At 36.1% G+C, this 13,673-nt stretch overlaps 2 protein-coding genes across 2 annotated transcripts; both read right to left on the bottom strand.

Moving 5' to 3' along the window:
• Positions 1 to 876: 876 nt before the first annotated feature.
• Positions 877 to 4,219, bottom strand: LOC111788835 (receptor protein-tyrosine kinase CEPR1-like). Its single transcript, XM_023669367.1, has 2 exons — positions 1,504 to 4,219; positions 877 to 1,431 (listed from the first exon to the last, which is right to left on the bottom strand). The coding sequence occupies exons 1-2, from the start codon at positions 3,965 to 3,967 to the stop codon at positions 1,043 to 1,045; spliced, it is 2,853 nt and encodes a 950-aa protein (XP_023525135.1). The 5' UTR covers positions 3,968 to 4,219; the 3' UTR covers positions 877 to 1,042.
• A 3,366-nt stretch (positions 4,220 to 7,585) lies between these two features.
• On the bottom strand, positions 7,586 to 10,938 carry LOC111788653 (receptor-like protein kinase HAIKU2). The gene is made up of 2 exons (XM_023669079.1): positions 8,231 to 10,938; positions 7,586 to 8,150 (listed from the first exon to the last, which is right to left on the bottom strand). The coding sequence occupies exons 1-2, from the start codon at positions 10,767 to 10,769 to the stop codon at positions 7,804 to 7,806; spliced, it is 2,886 nt and encodes a 961-aa protein (XP_023524847.1). The 5' UTR covers positions 10,770 to 10,938; the 3' UTR covers positions 7,586 to 7,803.
• Positions 10,939 to 13,673: the final 2,735 nt, after the last annotated feature.

Genomic DNA, 13,673 nt, shown 5'->3' with positions numbered 1-13,673 from the left:
ATTTATATATATATATATATATATATATATATATATATATATAGAGTTTAAAGTGGAGCACCCATGACACAACCCACCCATCATCACAGCTTGCATTTTGACTTTTGGTGGGATGTGGCATTTCTGTACAATTTGCAGATATTAATGCAAATAAATAAATCAAATAATATTATATATATAATATATATATTATAATTATAATTAATTATTTTGTATTAAATTATAATTTCTTGAGTTTACGTATTTTAGCGATAATATAAATAATTTAAATTAATAATGCCTTGCCTGTTTTCACTAAAATGTTTTTAAATTAATAATCTCCATATTTATTTATTTATTTATTTATATTTACCTGTTTCAATTGTTTGAGTATTAAAATTTAAACCTTGTTAATAAAACATTATATTATATTTTTTTTACAAAATATTGTGACACTTATTATCATTCTTACATTTTTAATATATGCTTTTTTTTAATATATATATATATATATATATTAGATTATGCTTTTCGGTTTGAAGTGGGTGTGGGGTTTCAATGGAATTCGGAATCATGCCTTCAATTATATTGGTTTAGAATAAGGAACCGTTTTTTATGCAATGTCATTCCTTACAAAAATCAGTCATTGAACGGTGCGAGACACTGGTTGAAATAGGGCTAAACCTTCTTCATAGTAGACGCGTTTTAAAATCGTGAAGCTGACAGCGATACATAACGGATCAAAGTGAATAATATTTACTAGTGGTGGACTTGGGCTATTACAAATACTTTTTTGTATGGGTAATTCCCGCTTTCATTTACTAGCTAGTTATGTAGTTCTATCTACATTTTTATAAGTAACGAATTTTACTGTTCTTTTATCGAAATCAGGCGACGAACACTAATAATCATATCAAATAAGCTCGAGAAAAGTGATGCCAAGAAATATAAAAGAGAATATTTACCAGAGAGATATATGTATGTATATGAAGATGCTACACCCGTTGACCTGAAGATTAGGGTTGTTCTTGATTGGATAGATACAACTTTTGATGGTTCAAAGTCATAGCTCAAATGGGTTGTTCTTGATTTTGGCGGTGGCGTGTTTCGAGCATTTGTTATTTTGAGAATCGAATTTACAAGGGTCAGCCTCAATCAACAACTGAGCCACTTCCTTCATGGTAGGTCGAAGAGCTGGATTCTTATACGTGCAACGAATTGCAATCCTCAGAACTTGAATCATTTCATCTTTAAACGACGCAGAAACTCTCTTATCCAAAACTTCCATAGCTCCTTCTTTCGTGTCTACTTTATTCGACACCCAGTATATAATATTCTTATTCTCTCCAAACTCCGCCTCCACCGGCTTCTTCCCCGTTATCAGCTCCATTAACACAATCCCAAAGCTATACACGTCGCATTTCGTTGTCGTTTTTGACGAATACGCATACTCTGTTTCATATAAATGATATGATTTTAAGATAGGGACTAAAACATTCAGTGAATCGAGAGTTAAGAACATACCTGGGGCGAGATAGCCATAGGTCCCCGCGATGACGGTGGTAGTGGAATCCTTTCCGGCTCGAGCTTGTAAAACCTTAGCGATGCCGAAATCCGCAACTTTTGGGTGATAATTGACGTCGAGTAAGATATTAGTGGTCTTAATGTCCCTATGGATAATAGAAGGCAACAAGTCATGGTGAAGATAAGCCAAGCCCTGGGCTATTCCAAGCGCAATTTGGTGCCGCGTTGGCCACTCCAAATGAACCCAACCCTTGTGCAAGGCGTCCCATAGGTTGCCATTTGGCATGTACTCATAAACCAAAAGGCTGCAATCCAAGCTGGAGAAATAGCAATATAATTTAACTATATTTTTATGTCGTATACTCCCCAAGGTCTCCACCTCTGTTTTTAATTCCTTATCCAAATACAATTGATCTTGATCCGACGTCGTATCCTTCCCCTTCCGACTCCATAGCCGTTTAACGGCGACGATTTCGCCGCTGTTTAATTCGATTTTGTACACCGTGCCGGAGCCGCCATGGCCGACGATGTTCTTATCGACCATTGATTCGATTACCTCTCGTGGGTCGAAGCTAATTCGGTGGAAGCTTTTGACGTCGTACGAGAAAAACGATGATGACAGTGTTTCGTCCTGTTCCATTACTGATTTTTCTCTGGTGAATCGCCGTCGTAGATACAGAGCAGCGCCGATGAAGATTATAAACGCCGATATTCCGATTGCCCAGATGGAATTCAGCCGCTTTTTGTTGTAGTTTTGTGGACAAATTGGGAATTTGTGATCGGAGGAATCTAAATAAACCGAAACGCAGAGTCCCGGGTTGCCGGAGAAGCTTTCGGCGAGTCCGCCTTTGATCAGAGACAGAGGAATCGGACCGGTGAGTTGATTGTTTGAGAAATTGATTGAATTCGGCAGCAGCTCGCAGAGGCTTTCCGGGATGTTTCCGGTCAAATGATTGTCGGATAAATCAAGAACATTCAGAGATTTCAGCTGAGAAAGTGAAGTGGGTATTGAAGAATTCAGCTGATTTCCTTGTAAAAGCAACAAATTAAGCCGCCGGAGATTCCCAATTTCGGAAGAAATCGGGCCCGACAAGAGATTGTAGCTGAGATCAATCTTAACCAAATTGGTCGCTTCAGAAATTTCCGGCGGCAACACGCCGGAAATTTTATTACTCTGCATGAACAACTCGGAGAGATTTCTAGCTTTCACAAAAGAATTCGGAATCTCGCCGGTGAGATTATTGTTACCGAAATCAATAATCGAAACATGAGGAAGACCCAGAAGCCCCTCCGGCACCGGACCGGTTAATAAATTGGAACTGACACGAAACCGTAAAAGTGACTGGCATTTACCGTACGACGGCGGGATTTCACCGGAGAATTTGTTTTGCAACACGAGAAAATACATTAATTTACCTTCTCCACAGACATCTGTCGGTAACCGACCGGAGAAATCATTTTCCGACAAGTCAAGAACGACCATCGGCGAGAATTGACCCAAATTACTTGGAACTTGTCCTGTCATGTAATTGTCGTAAAGGGATAACATAGTGAGTGTCGTTGAATTCGAAATTGAAATTGGAATCTCCCCTGTTAAGCTGTTGTTGTAAAGCTGAAGAACTTCCAGCTTAGGAAGACGACAAATCGACTCTGGAAGCTTCCCAGTCAACTTGTTGACCGACATGTCCAAGTCCACGAGTTCTGTCAAATTCCCAAGCTCCTCTGGAATTTCGCCGATTAAAAAGTTGTAATAAAGCTCCAAATCTCTCAAATTCTTCAGATTTCCGATTTCTCTCGGGATTTTTCCGGCGAGGAAATTGCCGCTTAATTCCAGGTCAACGAGCGATGTCATGTTCCCAATCGTCGCCGGAATCCGACCTTCCAGCATACATGTCGTCAACACCATTGATTTCAGCTTCGTCAAGCCGGAGATACTCTCCGGCAACTGCCACGTGTTGAAATTACTATCTTCATTGAAATTCAGCCTCTCAAGATTTGTCAAATTGAAGACCGACAACGGAAAGTCGCCGGTGAAATTGTTGTACGACAAGTCGAGAATCCTTAAATTTTTCAACGGCGAGAAATCCGGTAGCGTCCCTGTTAGATACAGAAAAGTCATATCCAGTTCTTCCAAAACAGAGCAATTCATTATCCCATGTGGAAAAGTCCCACGAAACCCACTCCGGCCAAGACGGAGCACTCTCAATTCCGGCAAATAAGAACAAACATCCGCCGGAAACCTCCCGGAAACCACCCGACCTGAAAGATCAATCCCCACCACAAACCCCATTTCATTACAGCTCACGCCGGTGAAGTTACAGAACGATTTCCCATCCCAATCAGACGGCAGAGAATTCCCAACCACCGTCTGTTTCATCAGAGAGAAAAACCCCGACTGATCATTCTCGACCGCCGGAGAAATCAAAAAGACAAGAAATAAGAACAACAACAACAGACCGACCATATCTCTCTCTCTGTCTCCGATTAAATGGGTTTTGAAGTGGGTTTTCCGGTGAGGTTTCAGAGACAGAGTCGAAGAACAGAGGAACAGAAATGGGTATGGATGCAAGAAGCAATCATAAGAAGGAATATGTGTTAAATGTTTTGGGGGTTTGAGTTTGGTTTTGCATAAAGAAGCTTTAAATTTTATACGCCATTCCACTAACTAATGTTTCAACGAATAATCTTAATCGCTTCAAATACTTCATGTTCTTGTTCTTGTTTGTTCTATACAGATTTTGATTCCATGTGGGAAGAAGCTTGAGGCCTTGTGTGTAGCCTATCTAATCACCCTCCATTTGCTTCTTCTAAGTGCAGCGTTGGAGATCCACCAAAGTCACACACAAAGCCAAATAAATTGCTTTAAAGATCATCAAATCCTTCTTTACCACCCTCTTTACTTTCACTCATTTCCATTTCATCAAAGTTCATACTTTACAGCTGATTAAAAAAGCAAATCCCGATCCAAAAAGTATTAATCGAGTTATTTGGACATCTGAGTAATGAAAGGATAATATAAACGAACCGAGCCCACATTCAAACGAGAAGCATCCTCAAAAAATTTGTGTTGGTTTGTAGGGGTAGTTTTATAGGAGAGCACGTGTCAAACTTCTTTGCTATGTCTAATAATCTATCAAAGCCCGACACCAGTCGGTGTGCTAACTTGAGCCCCTAAGAGAGTGGATTGTGAGATCTCATTTTAGTTGGAGAGGGGAACAAACCATTTCTTATAAGGGTGTGGAAACTTCTCCCGAACGTTTTAAAATCGCGAGACTGACGACCATATGTAACGGGGTAAAGCCGAAATTAAATTTGGGTAGAGTAATTGAAATGGGTTATATACCAATTTAATAATCATTAAATTAAATTATTTATAATAAAACCTATAATGTGTGAAACAAAAAAAACTATTCATGTCTTGAAGGAGGAAGCAAAAGCCTGAACTAGAAGCTCTACACATAATAATAATAATAATAATAATAATAATAATAATAATAATAATAATAATAATAATAATAATAAATGGTCCCACCATCACTCTACTATAAAAAATTAGTGCTCAATTAATTCTTAATTTTAATGATTATATCAATTAAAATGTAAAGATAAGGAATAATAAGATATTAATTGGTTTTAAAAAAATCTTTTAATCCTCCATTTATTTATTTATTTTCTTTTTAACTGCTAAATTAAAAATTTAAGGACTTTTCGTCAAAGCCCTACCTCCTTTATCACGGTCATTAGGGGCTTTAGCGGGTGATTCGGGCTGTTTCCCTTTCGACGATGAAGCTTATCCTCATCGTCTCACTGGCCGATCTTGACCCATGTTATTTTGAGATCATATCTAGTATTCAGAGTTTGCCTCGATTTGGTACCACTCTTGCGGCTCGCGCCGAAACAGTGCTTTACCCCTAGATGTCTAGTCAACTGCTGCGCCTCAACGCATTTTGTGGAGAACTAGTTAGCTCTGTGTTCGAGTGACATTTCACCCTTAACCACTACTCATCCGCTGAAACTTGTAATTTAACATTAAAAATAAGGGTTTTATTCACAAAATTGATCCGAAAATTACTATTGAAATAATCTAAGAGGTATGAGACTAGATGTTCGAATTCTTACTCCACATGTTATTGTTGAGCTGAAAATTAGCGTTTATAACTATAACAGCCTAATGCCACCGCTAGCAAATATTGTATATTTTAACACGTTTCGTGTCATTGTCAGACTCAAAGTTTTAAAACGCGTCTACTAAGGAGAGATTTTCATACTCTTACTGTTCAACTGATGTTAGATTTCACAATCCACCCCATTTGTGGGCCCAGTGTCCTCACTTGTACACTAATACCAAGTATAATAATCTGAAACCACTATTAGCAGATATTGTCCGCTTTAGCTCAATACGTAACAAGTTAAAACGAACAATATCTGCTAGCGGTAAGTTAAGGTCGTTACAATAGTCTACTTTTAAGGGGAAGAACGGGAGCGAGGAAGAGTGCCACGTGGACATAAAATGGGGGGTACAAAAGGAAGGGGAAAGTTGAGAATCTATGTTGGGGAGGAGTTGTCCATAAAATGCAAAGCAAAAGATGCCCACTCCTAAAAAGCCAATTGGGAATCTGATTTGGTAGCTTCAATTCTCTCTTAATTTTTTATTTTTTTATTTTTTTATTTTCTTTAAATCATTTTCAAAAATTCCAACTTGTCGATTTCTCATTGGACGGTCTTTAAATATTTGAGTGGAAATTACTATTTTCTCCAAGAAAAAATAAGTGGGTTTCTACAAATATTCTTATCCTCATGAGTTGGATTTATTATTATTATTATTTTAAATATATATATTAATTGTTCTGTCTTTTTGCTGCTACCTATGATTGAAATAGAGGTGATTTTACGTGTACACCCTCAATAATTCTTTATTATTATTATTATTAAATAAATAAATAAAATTTACCTCTACATTATTTAAAAATAAATTGTTTTTTTTTTTTTTATATATAATGTTTATAGAAAAGAAAAACGTTTTAAATAAGGCATTTTTCTTTTAGTACAATTTTTAAATAAGATTTAAAAAATAGGAAATTCCGTGTTTTTAGGATTACGTTTGTAGAATTAAAATATTATCATATCATTAAAAAAAACAAAAAAACAAGACCACAACCTGATTATGGAATACACTTTAGTGGGCATTATCCAGTGGGCCCCACTCAGTTTAAAATGTATAATTTTTATATCATTTACTAAAATTAGCACAAATCAAATATGAAATTATTATTATTAAATACCAACTCGACGTAATAACTCCGACCAATTCAGATCGCAGGTCGAGTTAGATTTTTCAGTTTGGGTTGAGTTAAATTTTTTAAAAATCGAAAATGTCAGATCGAACGAGTTAATTCAACCAACTAAAAAATAGAGTTATAATTCAACCAAACTCAACTCTAAAATTAAGAATATTTGACGTTTGTAACTAATGTTAGTAATGTGTTGTGACTGATATTTTAGTTATTAATGTAATTAAAAAAAAAAAAAAAACAACCCAACAAACTAACTCGAAAATACTAAGTTGGGTTGGGTTGAGTTGCGAACTCTATTTGGATTACTCTGTTCATACAACAACTAAGAAGCCGAGCTGTAGTTAGAAAGAAAACGAGCACATGGTTAGCCTGCGCTATATATCGGTACGGTTCGAGTCGGTTTTAAGTGGTTTTAAAAGTATGTGAAATAATGGAGTTTATGAGGGAAGAATTGAGTGATGCGGCGACTATGTAAAGCAAATTAAAGAAGTGATTATTCTTTTATAATATTAAAATATAATATCTTAATATATTATTTATTTATTTATGTCCCAACTAAAATCTCAAAATATGCTTTACAAAAGTCAAATTCTTTTTTTTTTTTTTTTCTTTTAATAAATATTATTAAATAAATCATTTACTATTTTCTTTTCTTATAATTTTGGATAATTTTGGATATTCGGGATCGGTCGATATGCAAGGAAGAATTTCCTACTCGACGCCATTGAGTCGAGCTCGAGAGAGATATCAACCACTCGAGAAGGGTACGACATAGCGTGTCGGATCTCGATCAGGTCAATGTATGTGCTTCCTTAGCTTCTTATTCCCAAAAGACATAATGTACAACTTAGAAGTCACCCAAGCCCATGATGGTGGCCCATGGTACAATTAAAACAGGCCCAATAAGATTAATGGGCCGACAGAAAAACTGGGCCGACATGATAATCTTAGATTAGTGGTAAGGTTTAGACACTAATGCGGTTGCTAATTCCGTTTTAACAGTCCATCATTTTTTGCTAATTGTAATTCCAACTAACCCACAAGGTTGGGCTTCTTGTAGCATTTGGACCACGCTTCTCATTGTCGGTCTCGATGTCGGAGCCCTGGCTGTGCACAAAATCCCAATTCTCAGGACCTTTATGGCGTCCTCTTTAAACATGTCTCCTAGCCTTGAGTCAACCAAGCTCAATACCCTTTCTCTTGTCTTCAAATTGTTTGATACCCATTCCACTATGTCCTTGTTCTCCCCGAACTCCGCCTCGATCGCCTTCTTCCCGCTCACCAACTCCAACAACACGACCCCGAAACTGTACACGTCGCTCTTCTCGTCGACTTTGTAGGTATACCCGTATTCTGCATGAATTAATTTGAACTTAATACAGCTTAAAGTAATGACGGGATGAAAGAATGAACAGTAGGGTGAGTGGGTTTACCTGGTGCGATGTAGCCTGGGGTGCCTGCGATGACGTGGGAGCTCTCTGTGAACCCACTAGCTTGAAGCATTTTGGCTAGCCCGAAATCTGCAATTCTTGGCTTTAGAAATTCGTCCAAGAGTATGTTACTGGCCTTAACGTCCCGGTGGATCACTGGTCGGTCGCAGCCGTGATGAAGATACTCTAATCCCTTTGCTGCTCCAACGGCGATTTGGTATCTTGTTTCCCAATCCAATTCCATTTTTCTAGATGTGTGGAGTCTGTCCCATAAGCTTCCGTTAGGCATATATTCGTATACTAATAGGTTTGAAACCTCACTTGTAATGCTGCAGTAGAGCTTCACCACGTTTACATGTCGGATTGAGCTTAGAGTCTTCACCTCTGAATCGAATTCTGAGGATTTCGTTCTTTGTTTTTGGAGAATCGGCGACGAGCTTCGGTTCCTCCTTTTGTCGTCGTATGGATTGGTGTTCCATATATGCTTCACTGCAAACTCTTTCCCATTTCCGACCGTCACTTTATAAACGTTGCCGGAACCTCCTTTTCCGATTAGATTCTCGTCTTTAATGGAATTGAGAATCTCGTCCTCTGTGAATGACATTACGTGGAAGGATTTTAGGTCCCATGATTCCTCTTTAAGCGACCAATCTCTGTCTTTTTCACTCTTTTTCAACGTTATGAAGCACCATACTGTTATGCTGAGAAGAAGTAATCCGACGGCGAAACAGATAACAAATGTACGAACATGCTTGGAATCGTCGGATCTCTGTGAACATCGCTGTAAAACGCCATCAACATCACTACAGAGGCCAGGGTTTCCAGCGAAGCTTTCTTTGTAAGCTCCATTCGCAAGCAATTCTGGCACCGGACCGGTTAACTGATTATTGGAAAGATCGAGAAAACTCAACTTCAAATGCGAAAACGTCGAGGGGATTTCACCAGAGAGGGCGTTATTGGAGAGATTCAGAGAATTTAGAACAGCAACAAACCCTAGAGACGAAGGGATTTTTCCCGAGAACAAATTTTCCGCGAAATTGACGATAGACAGGGAATCACACGAGCCAATCGTCTCCGGAATCAAACCAGAGAATCTATTGCTCTGCAATTCGAGGCTGTCGAGATGCTTCAAGTCACCAATAGTTACCGGAAGTTCACCGAAAAACTCATTATTGCTCAAACTAACTTTAGCAAGAGATTTCGCTTGCGAAATCTCCAACGGCAAACGACCTGATAATCGATTATTTTCGACGCGTAATTCCGAGAGAGCCACCGCCTTCCCAATATCAGAAGTGATCGAACCTTCCAATTGATTTGACGCAAGATCAATTATATTCACATTCGGCAATCCCCAAATCCCAGACGGAACAACACCGGTGAGCGAGTTCTCACTAACTCTAAATCGCGTTAAAGTTGAGCAATTACCGTAAGTCGCCGGAATCTCGCCGGAGAAATTGTTCTTAAGAATGAGAAGCTTCTTCATCGTCCCTTTCTTACACATATCCGGCGGAATAGATCCCGACAAGAAATTTTCAGATACATCAATGTAATCAAAATCCGACCAAGAACCAATCGATTGCGGCAGCGGACCAGTAAGCCGATTACTATAAAGCGAAAGATCCACCAGCGACTTGAACTCACCAAGCTCCGCCGGAACACCGCCGGAGATTTCATTATCAAACAGTTGCAGAGAAACCAAATTCGTCAAAAACCTCACCTCCGACAAATCCCCACTTATAAAATTCATCGAACAATCGAAATTCTTCAGCCGGGTTAGGTTTCTCAGCCCCGCCGGAAGTTTCCCCGTCAATTGATTGCCGTAAAACTCCAACTGCCATAGATTCTGCAAATTCACAATCTCCGCCGGAATTCCCCCGGTGATGTAATTTTCCGAGAATTCCAAACTCCGAAGCTCTGTAAGATTCCCAATAGCCCTCGGAATCTCCCCTGTTAAGCTGCAATTCGACAAGTAAAGCCATGTGAGCTTCTTCAAAGCTGTGACCTCCACCGGAAACGTAGCGTTGTCGAAAGCGTTATCGCCAAGGCTTAACTCGATCAACCCAGTAAAATTCTCGACGGATTTCCATGGAAACTTCCCGGAAAACCCACTTAAATTCAAGTACAGATACTGCAATTCCGTCAAAGAATGTATGTCGGGGAAGGACCCAGAGAAGGAATTGATACCCAGATCCAAATATTTCAATTTGACACACTTGTTCAAGCTCTCCGTTGCTCCGCCGTGCAAGGAATTCGACCCAAAAGCTAGCTTCTCCAATGATTTCAGTTCACAAATGGCATCAAATGGAAGAACCCCTGATAAACCCCTTTTGGAGAGGTCAATTCCGGTGACGAACTCGTCGGAATTACAGGTGATTCCGGTGAAGTTGCAGATGTGGGTTTCGTGTCCCCAATTTTCGAACACCTTGGTGTTCGAGCTTTGGAGATTGGTTTGGAGTTTGGTTAGGATTTGACGCTCGTCGGACTTGATTCCGGTGAGGAAGCTCAAGAGAGAGAGAAAACAGAGGAAATGTAGAGACGACATGTCGGGAAAGTCGTCTCTTGTTTGGTCGGAAATGGTAGAAGAAGAAGAAGAAGACAAAGAAGAACCCGACCGACAGTGAAGCAAGTTGCAGCTCGGTGACACAGCCTACAATGGCCGAAACGGTGCGTTCATATTGAACTTTCCAACTCTCCACTGTGTAAAACGCTTAAGAAGCTTCCATTTTAAATTGGGTTATTATTATTATTATTATTATTTATTTATTTTTATTAGAAGACGTGACTTAAAGAAATGAAAAGAGGAAAACGACCAAAAAGATTATATTTTTCATAAATTTTCTTATCATAATAATTGATACACCACTAAACCCGAACCTGAACGTCACTTAATATTTGAAGAATCTCATGAATCGAAAAGTCGGGATCGAAACTATTTAAAGTATTTTTCGACCGAAAATGCGTATTAATTTTATCAAATATAAACATTTCTTACAAAATAGTTAAAAAATATTGGTCGCCTTATATATTTATATTAAAATTAATATTTATTTTATGCTCAAAATAATAAATAGATTAAAAAAATTTGTTATCATTTTAATTTTTTTTTTTTTTACTATTTAAAAAAAAATAAAAGAGAAGAAAATAGGGATTTAAATTTTCTTAATTTATTTATTGTTGGAAAGAGACAAAGGAAATTAGAAAGTGGGGTCCACATTCGCTGGAGGCCGCCATCGTTGACGATCATATCTGTCTGATGTGCCTTACGTCCCTCCCAGCACGTGCATCAAATTTTATTTATTTATTTATTATTTTTTTAAATCTCGATTGTGCTTTATTCTGTCCTTTTTTTAATAATAATAATAATAATAAGGACAGAATTACATCAGAATATTCATAATAAAAAAATAAATTCACTCTCCAATCCCAAGGTCACACGTGTAATGAAATGAGGTTAATTTCCGTATTTTGCTTTAAAAATTAGGTAAATTTAGGTGTAAATTAGATATGGTGAGAGAAAATGAAAAATTACTGAACTCGACGGTAAATATTGAATATATAAATTTTTTACAATTTAAATTGAAATTTAGATATATTTATTAAAGATTCTCAAATTAATTTTTTAAAAGATAGTCCTTTTTTATGATTTGACAAATGACGTGTCATTTATTTAATAACTGTTTTTTTATCCGTTATTTACTAGATAAATTAGATAATTTATTCTTAAAATATATAGATATTTATTTTTAAATTCTACTGATAATTAATTCGTATAATTATTGGACTTGACCTAATTGAACTGTAATGATATTTTAACAGGTATTTTTATTACAATATGCGAAAAGCGGTGCATTATAATTATAACTATAATTATTATATCTATATAGATACAGAGAAAATAATTATAATTCAATGTTTTTAATTAAGCCTACTTAAATGATGAGCGGAAAAAAATATATTCAAGTTAGGTTGGACGAGTTTAATAATTAGATTTTGTTTTTTAGTTTTTTTTTATATATAAAAAAAAGTGGAAATAAAAGAAAAGAAAAAAAGTGAGAGGATAAGAGGAGAAATTAAAGAATTAAATCCACATATTAAAAGTAATAAAGTTGTATAAAAAAGGCATTAAAGATATTCAAATTTAGGTCTTACTCACCATCCACTCCCACTTCAATTATTGAAATTATAATCACTAAAAAGTTTTCAAGTATTGCTAAATTACTATATTGCCCTTGCTGTTCTATATCACTTTTTCTATTTTTTTTTTTTAATATTAATTATAAATTACTCCTTCGTCTCATCAATCAAATATATTTTCATAACATCGTGAAGAAGTGCCGTGATGGTAATTATGTTGTATCTGAGGTCGTTGTCACGATCGCTTGTCGTTGTTGGAGCTAGAGTCGTTGCCATTAGTTACAACCAGGGTCGTCTTCATCGCTTGGAGGTCACTATCGTCGGATTTGATACATGCATGAGAGAAGATTATCGTAATTGTGGGAGGCGAAGAAAGGTAAAAAGATAAAAATAAGATTTTTTTATAAAGGGGTAATAGGGTAATTTCATGCCTTCAAAAGTCCGATTAATCTATAAAGATTAAAAACCCTTCCAAATGACTTTCTTACCCCTATATTTTGTTGCATTTTTTTACAATTATATCCCTAATATAATTTTTTTTAAATCACTAAATAAATGGAAATAATGTTATATTTTTGTTAAGCCATTTATAATATTCTAAAAAAATTATAATCTTTATCGTAAAGGTGTTTGTGGGTTAGAATGAGTCGGGATTGTAACATTTTTTAATCTCAATCCAATCGGTAACTTTTATTTTAACTCAAACAACTCTTATTAAATAAATAACTCGATCCTAACATGATCCAACATCAATTTTATGGGTTGGATTGGTTTAAATTATTTGAATTATTTCAAAATTTGTTTTTGATAAAAGAAATAATTTTTAAATATCTAATTAATATTTGCATCTCAATTTTAATATATCTTAAAAATTATTTTTAAGAGGTTGAACAACACTAATAAAAAACAAATACTAAAATAATAATAAAATAAAATAAATATACGTGTATAATTATATTACAAGGAAAAATATATATTTTAATTCTCCGTAAACCAATTAATTTCATAAGTTTTTCATTTATTTGTCGAATTTTTTCAGCCATCAAATATATTTTTTTTCGAGACATCTTATCCGTTTAAACTTAGTTTTAATTTAGTCAATGACATAATTAATAAATCTTTGATAATATCTTCGAACATTATCAAACATAAAACAATTTTGTAATGTAACTCGTTTTCTTTACACGATAACAAGATTTTGTACTTTTTTTTCTCGATCCACAAAAAAATCAATAATTTATTTTTTAATTTAAAATGTAGGGTGAAAATTGAAATTAAAATTGTAACAGCCCAGATTCGTTGCTAGTAGATA

The sequence above is a fragment of the Cucurbita pepo genome, chromosome LG02, assembly GCF_002806865.2.
Source record: "Cucurbita pepo subsp. pepo cultivar mu-cu-16 chromosome LG02, ASM280686v2, whole genome shotgun sequence".
Taxonomy (NCBI): domain Eukaryota; kingdom Viridiplantae; phylum Streptophyta; class Magnoliopsida; order Cucurbitales; family Cucurbitaceae; genus Cucurbita; species Cucurbita pepo.
The sequence above is the reverse complement of the archived record's forward strand: the minus strand, read 5'-3'. Positions and strand labels throughout refer to the sequence as shown.

Coding starts and splice junctions, on each gene's coding strand:
- LOC111788835 (XM_023669367.1), bottom strand. CDS start 3,967: ATGGTCGGTCTGTTGTTGTTGTTCTTATTTCTTGTCTTTTTGATTTCT. Junction 1,432..1,503: donor CTATGGCTATCTCGCCCCAG/GTATGTTCTTAA, acceptor TATATGAAACAG/AGTATGCGTATTCGTCAAAA.
- LOC111788653 (XM_023669079.1), bottom strand. CDS start 10,769: ATGTCGTCTCTACATTTCCTCTGTTTTCTCTCTCTCTTGAGCTTCCTC. Junction 8,151..8,230: donor CCCAGGCTACATCGCACCAG/GTAAACCCACTC, acceptor TAATTCATGCAG/AATACGGGTATACCTACAAA.